Source organism: Esox lucius, chromosome 8 (genome assembly GCF_011004845.1).
Source record: "Esox lucius isolate fEsoLuc1 chromosome 8, fEsoLuc1.pri, whole genome shotgun sequence".
NCBI classification, from domain to species: domain Eukaryota; kingdom Metazoa; phylum Chordata; class Actinopteri; order Esociformes; family Esocidae; genus Esox; species Esox lucius.
Genome location: NC_047576.1, coordinates 19,583,465 through 19,599,302, shown reverse-complemented (window position 1 = coordinate 19,599,302; position 15,838 = coordinate 19,583,465). Strand labels below are relative to the sequence as shown.

General features: G+C 42.0%; 1 protein-coding gene across 2 annotated transcripts; it reads left to right on the top strand.

The window, feature by feature from the left end:
- The first annotated feature begins 28 nt into the window (after nt 1-28).
- On the top strand, nt 29-7,260 carry prdx6 (peroxiredoxin 6). 2 transcript variants are annotated; one of them, XM_020048733.2, is made up of 6 exons: nt 192-208; nt 694-736; nt 3,552-3,708; nt 6,090-6,236; nt 6,558-6,704; nt 6,881-7,260. In XM_020048733.2, exons 2-6 carry the CDS (start codon nt 705-707, stop codon nt 7,004-7,006), a joined length of 609 nt encoding a protein of 202 aa, XP_019904292.1. In that variant the 5' UTR covers nt 192-208; nt 694-704; the 3' UTR covers nt 7,007-7,260. The 2 variants fall into 2 exon arrangements, with proteins under 2 accessions (XP_010870311.1, XP_019904292.1); XM_010872009.4 differs by lacking the exon at nt 694-736 and having other exon boundaries at nt 29-208.
- Nucleotides 7,261-15,838: the final 8,578 nt, after the last annotated feature.

The following is a 15,838-nucleotide window of genomic DNA, read 5'->3' as shown; positions in this document are numbered from 1 at the left end:
GAAACGAAGAACACTGATTGGTCATGGTAGACAGGCCTTCTTACGCATCTGACTTAGTGTATGTTAGTAACATCACGTAGAGACCGTAGTGCGATCCTCGCGGAAGAGTGCGGACAATGCCAGGTGTTCTGTTAGGAGACGTGTTCCCCAACTTCGAAGCCGAAACAACAATCGGCAAGATAAAATTCCATGACTTCTTAGGAGAATCGTAAGTGCTATTTCTGAAAACATTCGGTGGCTGTTATTACTTTGTATCTGCACGTAGCGTGATAATGGTGATTCATGGAAGCCCCTAAATATATGTAGTGATGTAACCATGACTGTCCAGTTTCAGTTGGATCTTAAAGAGTTATATTAATAATATGGGATACCGCTTAAAATTGACACACTGACCACAGCAGTATATCCTAATCCTTTACTTAAAGGTGCACTTCGGCGGCATGATCACGCGTTTGAGTCACCAGCTGGAAAGTCCCACATTGCAAAATAATATATTTAAAATGGTATTCAAACACAGAGAGCAGGGCAACCCCACACCCAAACGACCTGCTGCACACCTGCATCTTGTCTCATTTTTAGTTTGTGTGATTGGTGGTGATACAGGTTGAGTCCACTTCAGACTTTTTATGGGGTGATCATGTATCTAATGCACCGTTAACTTAATTCTCCTAACCTGGTGAGTGTATTCCGTAGGCAACTATAAAATGTCATGCTTAATGTCTGCAGAGTTACTGAGGTAAGTGCAATTTTCTCCATCAACGTTCTAATTGTGTTTTAATGTGCATGCCGCAATATCTGAAGTGCAGACATTTAACAAAACATGGTCAGTGTCTTAAAGCAGCTTGGAGTAGGAGTTTGTTAGTGAACAGCCAATACTGCCATTGTTTAATGTGTTTGTGTGTCTCTGTGATCCTATTTTCTTTGGGCTTTCGAGTCTGCTGACCATTCAATGTCAATAAACTGCATTTTGCCTATTCTTCATAACTCACTTAGTTATAAATACTAAGATTTGAAGCAGTAGTCCGATAGTGCCTCCCTATCATTCTGACACATTATTACATTGCATAACTTAGTCATTGCACAGCCCTCTCAATATGTAAAGATGGTGTTTATTTTATTTATTTTTTGTTTTAACTGATCAAATTATGATCAGAAGGCCTCACAAGGATTGTAAAACATGGAGGAAAAAAATCCCTTATTAGGAGCTTTTGCCAGGCCGACTAGGACAAAGTCCATTTCTAGCTTAGGTGTTAAGTTTGGAGTCAAGTGTACAGTTATGACTGGTCTTAGAATTTTGGTTACTTAAATCGATGAATGGTTCCACTCCCCCTCTAGTGGATTTAGATTTCTTCCCGACAGATGAATTTCCTTCTGAAAATGCTTTATCATGGCCCAGTAAGCTTGCGAAAAGTAGACAAAAATATATTATTTTAAACTTATCTCAGAATTCTCCTCTTTGTTTGCGTAGCTAGGTGTATCTCTTCAGCTAAAGGCCTCTCAATTGAGGCTGTTGATGGTTTGCCCCTCTGTGCATGAGTGGGCATACAGTATCTGGTTCTGTGATTGCAACACTAACAATCTCCTCAAGCAACAAAAGCAGTTGCTACAACTCTGATTCTTGTGCAACGTGCGTGTAACACATTTTCCTCTAAACATATTGCAATGATCATGATGGACTTTAACATTTCTGTAGTTCTTACGTCTAAACTGCAGAAAATGAGTCTTGTCCAGTGTTGTCCTGTAGAAGAGCACCTGTTACACTGCTTTGAAGAATTATCACCCGGCCCACTGTATGTCTGACAGTCGAGAAGGGATGAAAATGTACTTCAGTAGTTAATGGCCCCTGTTTTTATGTAATAAGATGCTTAAATGTGTGGCTCTGTTACTACTACCTGATATTTTCCTCCCTCCTTTTTTCACCCACTTTTGCACAGTGTTGCACAGTGTTGTTGTCTAATCAACCACTCATTCCAGAGATTAGCGGTCAGATGATTTGTCTTATACCCTACATTCTGTTTCCATTAAGTAAAAGGTATAGGCTCAAGAAAAACACGCAAACATTTTTCTTTCTGTCATTGTGGGGATCTACGGGCTAACATTCCCTAGCCCTAAGCTTAACCTCAATAACCTAACTTTTATACCTAAAGTTAACCTACCAAACACCTAAGGCTGCACAATATATTGTTTTAGCATCAACATTGCGATGTACACATCTGAAATAGTCACGCAGAACGTGCGATTTAGTAAGGTAAACATAATAGTCTACAAAATATATTTTTTCAAATGGAAAACTAGCATTAAATCTGTCTGATATAACGTAATTTACTCCGATTTATGGTTTATTGGATACACAATTAATAATTATTTTAAACAAGGAGTTCGTTGCTGCACGTGGTTGACTTGCAGGATCTGCTTGCACGTGACCAAATGATGAGCGTGTAACAGGCAAAAAAGACCAAAATTGAGAATTTGTTTGCAAAAAAAAATACATCATCAATTATTTGGAAATATTTCGGCTACAGACAGGATGATGTTGACCAAAAACAGATACTTTGTTGAGAGTGCCTTGCAATTGTTGTCGCAACACGACCAATTTGTTTGATAATCTTTTGATAAAATCACAGATTCAATTTCACGTCGTCAATGACATGGTACCAATTAACACGGTTACCGAAGAGTGTTTTAAAAACATTATCCGATCGCTTGACAAGCGGTATGTAATGCCATCACGCAACTATTTTTCTCAAGTTGCCATCCCAGAGCTGTACTAGAAATGCAAGAAACAAGTTGAAACAGAGCTGTCACAAGTGGAATATTATACAGCAACAACAGATTGTGGTCCAGCCGGACAACGGAGCCCTACATAAGTCTGACCGTACACTTTATTAATGAGGACTTCCACCTGAAAAGTAGCTGATTGGGGAATAGATGAGAGTCGTCTAGTCAATATAACAACAGACAATGCCGCGAACATGGGGAAGGCCTCCGCCATGAACAAATGGACCAGATTGCAGTGCTTTGGCCACAGACGGCATCTTGCAGTTGGTAAATTATTCGATTTTACTTACCTAGCAACCTGTTCTGAAATATAAAAATGTTCATACGTTTCATAAATTTTAATTGTAGAAGATGGGGTTGGGGAAGAATGAAGGATACTGACTGTCAGGTTGATATCCAAAGGTTTCCATATCGCAATATATATCGCAGAAAAACAAAACATGGCAATGTCAGTTATTTTCAATATCGTGCAACCCTACTAACACCTGACCAATAATTACTATACCCAAAAGTAACCCTAATTCTAGCTCTGTCCAATTATGTTTTTCCCCAAACCCTAAATACATCACATTTTCAAAAAGGTACTGGTTTGTTTAGGTTTTACTTTCTTTGTAGGGACATGGATGTGGAGAACACACACCCTATCTAATGTGTTAGGCCTGACTTGGTTCCCACTCCACCCACCACCTGTTGCTCTCTGGCTGGGAAACATTCGGTTTAGTATTTCCTCTTGGTACACTTCCAGATTTCTCCTCTCTCCACCTCTCCTCCAGATGGGGAATCCTGTTCTCCCACCCCAGGGACTTCACTCCTGTGTGCACAACCGAGCTGGCTTGTGCTGCCAGGATCAGCGACCAGTTCAAGAAACGTAACGTCAAGATGATCGCTCTGTCCATCGACAGTGTGGCTGACCATCTTGCCTGGAGCAAGGTTGGTCTCTCCTTGCATCCACTGCACAAACGGGGAAGGTTCCCTTACATTGTATAGCCATGTTATGGACAGTCTTGTCTAAGATTTCCTACCTCATCAAAACCCTTTCAAAATCAATATTGCACACAAATGAACTAGTGATATGACTCATCCTGCACGCCCCACAGTTACAGTTGTGCTCAAAAGATTGCATACCCTTGGAGAATTGGTAATATGTACCATTGGTAAAGAGAAAATTAGTGAGCAGGCAATTTTTTTTTAATGGGAATCACATTCAACTGTAGGTCATAACAGAATGGCACAATCATAAAACAAAACATGGCAACAAAGAAAGAAATGAACTGACCCCTGTTCAAAAGTCTGCATACCCTTAGTTCTTAATACTGTGTATTGCCCCCTTTAGCATCAATGACAGCATGCAGTCTTTTGTAATAGTTGTCAATGAGGCCCCGATTTCTTGCAGGTGGTATAGCTGCCCATTCGTCTTGGCAAAATACCTCCAGGTCATACTAAGTCTTGCATGAACCGCACATTTGAGATCTCCCCAAAGTGACCCAATGATATTATGTTCAGGAGACTTTAATGGCCGGTCCAGAACCTTCAACGTTTTCTGCTGTAACCACTGGAGTGTTATCTTGGCCTTGTGCTTATGGTCATTGTCGTGCTGGAAATTCCAAGAGTGTCCCATGCGCAGCTTTCGTGCAGAAGAATGCACATTTTCTGCCAGTTATTTCTGATAACATGCTGCATTCATCTTGTCATAAATTTTCACAAGATTCCCGTGTGTTTAGAACTCACACACCCCCAAAACATCAGTGAGCCACCACCATGCTTCACAGAGGGGATGGTATTCTGTTCACTATAGGCCTTGTTGACCCCTCTCCAAACAGCGCTTATGGTTGTGGCCATAAAGCTCTATTTTGGTCTCGTCACTCCAAATTACAGTGTGCCAGAAGCTGTGAGGCGTGTCAAGGTGTAACCAGGCTTTTGTGTCATTGGTGCAGTAAATACTTCTTTCTGGCAACTCGACAATGCATCTGATTTTTGTTCAAGTATTGTCGTATTGTGCTCCTTGAAACAACCACACTGTCTTTTTTTAGAGCAACCTGTATTTCTCCTGAGGTTACCTGTGTTTTTTAAAAAACATTTCTTCTGGCAGTCTTCTGGCAGATTCTGAAATCTTTCTTGGTCTACCTGACCATGGCTTGGTATCAAGAGATCCCTGCATTTTCCAGTTCTTAAGTGATTGAACAGAACTGACTGGTATTTGCCAGGCTTTGGATATCTTTTTCTATCCTTTTCCATCTTTATAAAGTTCCATTAGCTTGTTACGCAGGACTTGACAGTTCTTTTCTGCTCCCCATGGCTCAGTATCTAGCCTGCTCAATTCATCCACGTGACTGCTAACAAACTCATTAACTATTTAAACACCGGCACTAATTGCAATTTAAAAGCTACAGGTAAATTTCCCTTTAATTGCCATTTTCACCTGTGTGTGTCACCTTGTGTGTCTGTAACATCCTTATATATAATTTTTATTTTTTTGCATGATCAGTCATATTTTCAAAATCAATGCCAAAATTTCTCAATTTCTGCCAGGGAATGCAAACGAATGAGCACAAATGTATATGCGTGAGCCAGATGGGTCTAGGGTCAAAAATATGTTTTGGGTGATGAAGAGTGGGTTGAATGTCTGAGAGAACTAGGCAATAGTATTCCTCTAGATGCAGGGTGTATTTCAGCTGCCAGTGCACCCTTCTCTTTCACTCAATGTGCATTGCTTGATTTACAAACAATGCTACTTCCTCCCCCCTAAATTCCTCAGATAACACTTGGTTCTGTCCATCTCACTCATGTGTCCCAGGGCATAGGCTAACTGTTTTTGTCTAGCCCAAAGTAAGTAGTGAGAATCTGTCCTGTAAATCTGTTGGGTAGAATCATGTAGATTGCTTTCTAAAGATTTCTCGGTTTTTCATAAATACTGTGTGGAGCCTTTTGGATGTTCTGCCTATTCCTCTGAACCTCATCTGACCCCGTGTGACTAATTTCCGCCATCCTTCCCACAGTTGGGAGCTGTGTTATTTTTGTCTGATTTCCAGATGTTGATTAGTTGGTCATTCTACTGCTGTTTATAATGCTTCTGTGAACACACTGTCTCATCACAATCTCTACTACTGACAACATGCTACCTCCATCTTTAAAATACCAAACATATCCTGATTGGCGAATTTGGGCTGTATATGAAAGGCTTATCGACAGTCTACTGATTACTGTCTTTGGTGAAGATTAGATGAATCATCTAAATCAGAGCTAGTCTGTACGATCCCTTGTTCTTTATCCTCATTGCTGCCTCCTGACATTTAACCTCCCTCTATGTGTAGGATATCGTGGCATTTAACAGTGAGGGTGATGTCTCTCCCCTGCCTTTCCCCATCATTGCTGATGACAAACGAAAACTTGCGGTCCAACTGGGCATGCTGGACCCAGACGAGATAGACAAAGATGGCTTGCCCCTTACTGCACGCTGTGTAAGTATGAAGTCACCCACAGCTGTGAGAGATACAGCTTAGGAAACTATTAAGAGACCACTGCACCTTTTTCTTTCTTTTCCAAAAATGTTGACAAAGAAGGTTTTGAGTGAGGAGCTGACCTGGAATTAAGGTCACAGCCTGCTCCTTCCATTTTAACCTGACCTGGAATTAAGGTCGCAGCCTGCTCCTTCCATTTTAACCTGACCTGGAATTAAGGTCACAGCCTGCTCCTTCCATTTTAACCTGACCTGAAATTTCCATGTGCTGGGGATGATACAACGGTTAACGTTTGTGATCCTTCCCCTTTCATCCCTCTAGGTGTTTGTGATTGGTCCAGATAAGAAGATGAAGCTGTCAATCTTGTACCCAGCCACCACTGGAAGGAACTTTGACGAGATTCTCCGTGCTATTGACTCGCTGCAGCTCACTGCATTAAAGAAGGTGGCCACACCTGTCGACTGGAAGGTAAACACACACGCCCATCCGTTTAAGTGCTCCCATCTTGACATTAGAACATTTGACAATATCTGACTAACAGTGACTTTGACTTTTGAATGACTTTACGCAGTAGGAAGCCATACTGTTTTTAAAGTAGTTGTCTCTCTCTTGCTCTTCTTGTGTGGTCAATCAATCCCTTTCAGCCTGGTCAGAAGTGTATGGTAATTCCTTCGCTCTCTGATGCTGAGGCCGCTGAACTCTTCCCCAATGGGGTCACCACCAAAGAGCTGCCTTCTGGGAAAAGATACCTCCGCTACACACAGCTGTGAGCCTGGCTGAGGTACCACGTTTATTCCTCCCAACAAGACCAGATGGACCCACCGCTGGCGTACCTTTTTACTAGTCCTGTCATTAGGGGACTTACCATTGTATAACTAGTCATTGCTCTTGTATGTTTAAATGCCCTCAAGTCTCCCTAATTGCATCTCTCCTAAGTGTCCATTGTTACAGTACTGTCTTTGGTATGATTATACCCTTGTATAGTGCCTTACTATCCCAATAAACACACTCGTAGCGACTGCCATGCAGTGTTTCTGTTTTGCTGTTGATGGAACCAGAAAGCCAAGCCATGTTGAAATGGGTATAATATACTCCATACTTAGGAAGTCTGTCCTTTGATCCAGAATGGTAACTTGGCTTTCTTTTTTTTTGAGTTTATTTCAACTTTCAGAATCCCTGTTATTGACTCCTCAAATTTCTGTACTGCTGTCTTTCAAATGGACCAAAGGCATCCTACAGATCAGAGAATACATCAAGCATGTGGAAGGGAAAGATTATGGACGCAATGAGTGTAAAAGTAGAGCCAGTGATTTAACCTGATCAGATCAGATTTCATATCATAGTCCAATGTAGATCTACAATTTGTCTACATTCATAAATTGCTTGAAGTAATTTTTGGACTGTCTCTATGCAAGCACTCTCTCAGAAAGAGCAGGATCCCAGTTGATTGTGGGACATGTCATATACATTCTGTGATGAATGTTTGTTGCAGGTTTTCTAGTTAATCTTTTCTAACATCTCCAAAGAAGGCTCATGGGCTTACAGAACAGGCCAACGAGCCGTCTTTGGAGGACTGACAACTACGTAAAGCCATTCTAAAACATTTATGATTGTAGATTAGGTGGATAAGATTGAACGCACTGTCCACCCACAGACCAAAGTCCAGTGGTGGAAGACAACTGTTGGCCTGTGAACCCTGCTACCCGTTAAAATCTCATTTGGTGAATCCAAAACCACCACCTCACCCCTACTGACTTATTTGGAAGGCGGTGTGTTGCCAGGTGCTGCTGACGAACCCCAGTGGGTGACTTCCTGTTAGTGGCATAGTTGGCAAAGGTATCAGGAAAGTCAGCCAGGACACGCCTGGGACTTGAATGTTCCACCAAACCAGTATACAGTTTGTGACTATTACCTGCTGCTGTGTAACAAGATATTAAGTGCATTTAAACAGTGCTCTTTTACTGCTAACTGACCAGTACAACATTGTGTGTGGGTTTGTGATGATAACATCTATGGTTTGATTAGCTCTTGAGTCACAATTTAAGGTAACCATGACTTCAGTGTTTGGACAGACTGTTTTACCAGCAGATGGCGTTATAACCACAGTAATACTGTTTGGACGACTTTTGAGTTAAAGATGACTACCGTAATATACATACACAAGAGTTTTGGTATAGTTTGAGAGGTGATGTGTTAATACTTCTTCAAACACTCTTAAAACTCAGTGACTGGTATGACTTGTCCAGTACCCTGGATTAAACTCAATGGACGACCACTGAAAAAGCTTCACGGTTGTTCCAACAACTGGCTTCCATGTATCACAACATGGTCCTGAAAATGTCAGATTTAACCTAATTTTAACACAGTTATGACCATATGTAAGTAATAAAAAGAAAGGGATATTACATCTCAATGTTAAAAACCTTGACTGTAACAGGGTTGAGAATTTCAGCTTAAAGGGGCAATGTGTTGAATCTGGCCTCTAACGTTTAAAGGACTGAATTTACACAATTATTACGATTTGTCCCCTCCACCTCCCAGACTGAACAAAACCAGAACGGTACTAGTGAACTGATAGACGGACTACCGAGAAAGTTCAAATGGGTAATATCTCAGGCACTCTGAATCATTTTGCAGACAGCATTAACATAAAACAGTGTCTTCTGGTCATTTTGTGTTTGTATTGCTGCTTGTAGTACAGTAAACATCTTGCATATGGCCAATTTAAATCAGCTGTCAATACTCTTGAAAGGCAGAATGTAAGCTTCAGTGTAACAGGGAGAGTCAATGCCAGTTTTGTAAAACATTACATTTATTAAAACAATTGGAGCCAAACAGGGCTAACTGACTTGCTCAGGGACAGACAGACCAAATGTTCTACCTGCCAGCTTGGGATCTGATTTAGGAACCTTTTGCTTATTGGTCAGACGCTCTAACCAATAGGTCAAACTGCTGCCCTGAGATTGACCTTGAAGAGTCCAACACAGAACCAGGTCATCTGGGATTCAACGTACAGTCTCAGTACTATATACACGTCTTCAACATGTTTAGGTTTCTGGCCATCATTTCAATATTAAATGTTCAATACACATTAAATGAGAAATAGTTTCACCACATTGAAACCAGAGTTGACCTACGGTAACAGGGTTGATGTTAAAACAACAGACCGTCTGTAATGAACCACTAATCACATTCATCAAATTTTATGTTTTCGGAACTTACATTTCAAAAGCAACTAAGTAACTAGAGCTTTAAAATAATCATAAAAAACTTGGGGACATGTTTGGGTTGAGTATGGTTGGCACTTCAGCATGTCTTTATTATAAGTAATCTATTGCATTGAACTTTCCATACAGTTTGTAATTCAAGAGCACATTTAATAAAAAAGGCTTTTGAAATTCAATATGGGTGCAAAATGTCAACAAAAAACATCAAAGGGATGCAAAAAAGCCCTAATTTCATAGTTTCTAAGTCCAGGAAAAGGCTTTGTCTAGGACCTGGAAAATAGCTTTCAGTGATTGCATGACAGGAAATCTAGTTAATAGTTGACATGTGAACCTAACCAAAAAGCTCATTTCAATCAAACCTGCATTGCCGTATTTACGTGGTGGCTCTTTTTCCAACGGTCAAATTAACTCAGGCTAGTATTGGGTACTTAAAAAAATTTAAAATAAAAAAATAAAAAAGACAACCACTACCAGATTGACCACCATCACTGGTATGCTTTTGCTTTCCAGAATTTGATGTACCTGGGTACTGGATGAATACTGCTAATGAAAACACTGTGTAAACGTACTATGTTGGGTTTGAATACATCTCAGCCTGGGAGTTTTAACCAGTAAACAGTGGTATGTTAACACACACAGATTGTGGTCTCCATTGGTCTGCACGGACGGTGCCAGGACAACGATCTCCTTAAGTCAACAAGACATAGATGATAATCATGAACTAGAGGATATGGAGGGGAGAGCATGCAACATCCACACACACAGGGCTAAGGTGGCACGTGTTCCTCACCATCCAGATCAACAAGGAATTAATACTGTCCCCACAATTGTAAGCATGTCTTCCCCCTCTGAAAATATTTGAAATGGGCTGCAGATCTTCAAATGCCCCACTGAGGGCATCCTGACTACCTCAGGCAACCTGGTCACTTTACCCTACCCCCTGTAAGTGTTGTGGAAGTTCAGTGGCTAGCGGGAGAAGGACGGCTCCACAGCGACCCCTCCAGGGTCTGGCGTCCCAGGGTTCTCCCGATAAATCACAGCTTGGTCCACTGATTGCTTTGCCTCTACAGTATTTGACATTGTGTAGCAAGTCTGCCAATCTCTGTGGAGCAGATACAGGGGAAAGCAGACATGACACATACTTATGACGAATGGCAAACAAAACGCCTTAACTATTTCAAGACATTGTTTTGCTAGCTTTAGCCTGTTTTTATCTCCGCTGCATTGAGGTGTAGGACTAGATATTCACTTTGCGGTTTGCAAATGATTTCTTATTTACTCACTTATGAACTTTATTCATGTCTCTGGTTGTTTTTGGATTACACAACATTCAATCTCTTACAATATCTACCTCAGACTGCCTAGTCACTGTACCCCTACCAAGGGTGTCAGTACTTAAGTACATGAGATTGTCATGTTTCTAAAAATGCTTTGCCATAATAAGGTATGGTGTGAATATTAATGGCAAAAATGAGAATTGAATCAAATATACATTTAGTCTATACTGTGTGCACAGTTATTAGGCAAATCGTATTCCTCAAGATTTATTTTATTGTTGTACAAACACAATGCTCTCAGTCAATCCAAAAAATTATTGAACTTCAAACCCGAATGTTTAACAAAGGATCTTTCTCAGGGGAGTACATAAATTATTAGGCAGAATTATTAGGCAACAATTAGTGGGCAGAATTATTAGGCAACTAAAATTACATAAATAATAATAAATAACTAGCAAAAATGTTTATAACATCTCTGGCCTTTCAGAAATATTCAGTGACTGATATAGCCACCCTTCTTTTCAATACCTGCCATGAGCCTTCCATCCATGAAGTGTGTCAGTTTCTTGAACTGTTCACAATCAACTTTTGCTGAAGCAGCAACCACAGCTTCCCAAATGCTGTTCAAAGAGGTGTATTGTCTTCCCTGACTGGAAATCTCATGTTTGAGAAGGGTCCACAAGTTCTCAATAGGATTTGTGTCAGGTAAGGAATGGGGCCTTTTATAGAACTTTTCAACCCAAAAAGGTCCAGCTACCTCATCCTTAATGATAGCAGCCCATACCAGTACCCCTCCTCCACCTTGCTGGTACCTGACATGAAGTGGTGCCGTGTGTCCATTAGTTATCCAGCCATGGGCCCATCCAACTGGTTCATCAAGAGTCACTCTCATTTCATCTGTCCATAAAACCTTTGAAAAATCTGTCTTCAGGTATTTCTTTGCCCTATCTATACGCTTTAACATTGTAATCTTATTCAGCTGTGGTCTTCTTTCAGCCATCTTGACCTTGGCCATGTTTCTGAGTTCTTGACACCTTGTACTTCTGGACACTCCAGGTATGTTGCAGTTCTGGAATATGATGGCACTGGAGGATAATGGGTTCCTGGTAGCTTCACGTTTAATTCTTCTCAAGTCTTTTGTAATTAATTTGCATCTTTTCTTCTCCATGTATTTTTTGCGCCCCAGTTGATTATTCACAACAAAACATTTGAATGTCCGGTGGTCATGCCTCAATAGTTTAGCTAGTTCAAGAGTGTTGTATCTGTCTGAAAGGCATTTTACAATGTATTACTTTTCAGTGTCAGTTAAATCTCTTTTTTGGGCCATTTTACCTGAGGTCATGAAGCTGCCTAATAATTATGCACACCTTGATATAAGGGGTCACTCACTGTTGCCACACCCTCTCTCATTACACAAATACATATCACCTGAAAATGATTCAATCCAATGAGCATTGAAGTTTATTTGGTTTGGAGTTGGAAAATGTGCATAGAAATAATATGATCAGAAAACTCACTTGCCTAATAATTGTGCACGCAGTGTATAATACAACAAAATGTGGAAAGTGTTCTGAATATTTTCCGAAGGCACTGTGTACACACACACACAGCGAGAGGACACATACTGCCAAATACATTTTGCCTGCAGAATTCCAAAGACAAATAAGAGGGGATCCCCTTTGTGTGGGCAAGTATAGAATGAACGATAGAATTTGTCTGGAATGTCTTTGAAGACTTAGGCCACGCCCATTTACTATTCTGTTGCCAGGACGCTGTGAATCAGAAAGAATGGAATTCTTTCACACATCTGCCCCATAATCCTTCTGTCAAAGTTAATAAGGAATGGATTCTCTCAGTACTCCTGATAACTGCATGTGTAGCATGTGTGACTCTTACTCCAAAGCCTGAAGTATCCACATTTGCAGTGGAATAGCTAGCTTTTTGTGTGGTCTGACCAGTAGTGATGCTCCAGAGAATGGCTGTCACAAATGCAAGCAACGCAGAGTCCTAGAGTTCAAATCAGATATCAGCCAAATGGGGGAAAAGTTGTATTCACTTAGCAAATAGGGTAACTTTCTGTCTGTCATCAGTTTTTTCTAATGTATTTATTAGCCTTAATTTAACCAAGAAATAATCTCACAGAAACATCATCTCTTTTCCAATAAGGCAACTACAACATACAATACAATCAATGCCACGTAATACAATGTAAACTACATAAAATTGTCCTCCTGAACAATAGTCCTATGTCATGATAGATGCATGGAGTTGAATAGATGTCAGACTGGTCTATGACTGGGTATTCCACAGTACGCCCATCCTTCCTTGGTTTATCCTCTAGGGGGCACTGTTGCTGCAGCTGACAGGTCAGGATTGCAGTCAAAAGTTCTTAGGTAAAGGTCATTAAACAAGCTTGAAACAATCATCCTCCTCTGAAGAAAGGACAAAAGGGTTGGTCATAGACGTTTCTTAATGTCAATATAAAGAGCAATTATATACAAACACATACACACACACATGGCAGTAGAGCTGAACAACAGATAAAATATCCACATTCTCAGCCCTACAGCAGCATCCCCACAACAGCAGCAGATGTGTGTGTAACATAACCCTTCTCCAGGGCATGTCACACTGGGCAACTAACCCAGCACCAGCAGCTGCTAGTAACACACACACACACACGCACGCACACACACACACATACCGTTTCTCCGTATCCATTCGATGTTTCTACTCAGCCATCAAGTGTAATGAGGGTGTGTTTACTACAATCTCAGCTGCTGCCCAAACGTGGGAAAACAGGTCAAAGTAGCTGGAGGAGCAATGTGTGTGTGTGTATGTGTGTGTGTGTGGAGAGGGGGTTTATTATTCTCATGCTGAGTGCCAGGCCTTGACTTCATCACCTGGAGCTGCCAGTGACCCACAGGTTAATAAGCCAGAGACCATAGAGGAAAAAAACACACACACACATGTACTCACACACGCACAGACACACACACACACACATACTCACAAACACACACACATACACACACACACACACACACACACGTACTCACACACACACATTCTCACACACACACACACACACACCGCCTTGATGCTTTCCAGACGCTTTCTGCCGATTGCCAGCCACTCTCACCCCTCTCTCCCTTCCTCGTCCACCCCCCCCACTCACATTCTCCCCCCCCCCCACCCCCAATCCCAACCCACGCCCCCACCCCCCACTCGGATACCAAGAATACAAGTTCAATGGGCTGTTTCTTTTTTCCTTCTTTTTGATATCAACTGCATCCAGCTTGCAAGCAGACGGCCACTGTACACAGACTGCAGAGGTCCCACTAGGCTAGTAACTGTGTCGGATGCCCATTTAGTTAGAGCTGGAAGTTAGTGCTGCTAGAACCATGTGATAAACATTCACATAAATACTCCCCACCGCTACATATGCATTTAGATATGGAATATATAGAATAATATAATAGACAGATGTAGAAAGGGTCACGGAGACATGGGCAGGGTGTTTAGTTGGTACAGAGAGTGTTGTTGGGTTGCTGCGGTAACTGTTTGTGTAGCTGACTCGCTATGGTAACTGTTTGGGCTTTGGCCTCCAGTTCAAAACCATAAAGAGATGGTTTTGGTCCTTAATGAAACCAGCGTGGCTTTCCTGGATGTATGGGTCACGTGAAGATGCAAAGCGCACACGCACACACAAACACACAGCTGAAAAACAGAGAAACGTTTTGCTTTAGTAGTTGTTTATGATATGTCATGCACTGATGTGGGAGAAGATTGAAAGGGGACCATCAATTAAAACTAGGATTATAAGGCACACATTGGTAAACAAATATCACAGTTTTTTTTTATTGAACCAAGTGTTATGAGAGGCCTGTGATAGAGCATAACTCCCTTCTCCATTCATCTGTCTGGTTCAAGTCCTGAGAACTCAAAACTTCCCTGGGACTTTTGGGGTCCAGGGCTAAAGGTGTAATTAAAGTCTACATTACCAAATGTGTGCGTGCGTGTGTGTGTGTGTGCAGGTATAGAAGTCATCACAGGAATAATAATGCAATGTAGAGGTGCAGGTAATTTTAGGTTTAGGGGTTAATTTTAGGATTAGGATTACTGGTTAGGCCTAGGGTAAATGTTAAGGTTAGGCTAGGGTATGAAGTAGGGTTAGATTTAGTTAAGAAGAATATTATTTTGATTAGGAATACATTTACAGCGTGTGTATACGTAGTCTGTGTGTTACATTTTCTTCTGTGTGGTTATAATTAGTTCCCCAAGGCACCCACCCCTCCCTCACCTCTCTCTCCAAGTCCTCCCCCATCCCTCCCTCACCTCTCTCTCCAAGTCCTCCCCCCATCCCTCCCTCACCTCTCTCTCCAAGTCCTCCCTCATCCCTCCCTCACCTCTCTCTCCAAGTCCTCCCCCATCCTTCCCTCACCTCTCTCTCCAAGTCCTCCCCCATCCCTCCCTCACCTCTCTCTCCAAGTCCTCCCCCCATCCCTCCCTCACCTCTCTCTCCAAGTCCTCCCCTAACCCTCTCTCTCCAAGTCCTCCCCCCATCCCTCCCTCACCTCTCTCTCCAAGTCCTCCCCCCATCCCTCCCTCACCTCTTTCTCCAAGTCCTCCCCTATTCCTCCCTCACCTCTCTTTCCAAGTCCTCCCCCCATCCTTCCCTCACCTCTCTCTCCAAGTCCTCCCCCATCCATCCCTCCCTCCCTCACCTCTCTCTCCAAGTCCTCCCCCATCCTTCCCTCCCTCATCTCTCACTCCTGCTCCTCCCTCACCTCACTACCCCAACCCCTCCCTTCCTTGGCCCTATTAACCCCCTGCTTCCATTCCCATGTTTATTTAGTTAGGTTTGGTCTTGAGAGGGGGTGAGGAGGGGGTGAGGAGGGGAAGAGGGGGATGGTTGCCTCCACATATGTTTATTTAGGTACGGCTGGTTGGTAGTCAGAAGTGCGGAGGTGAAGAGGGATGGAGTTGAGTACACTGATGTTTAGTTAAGGGTAGTTAGTGAGTTGATGAGGAGGTTAGGAGAGGACCGAGGAGAGAGTCTAATAGTGTCACTGTGCTGGCTTCATTACTTTCTGTC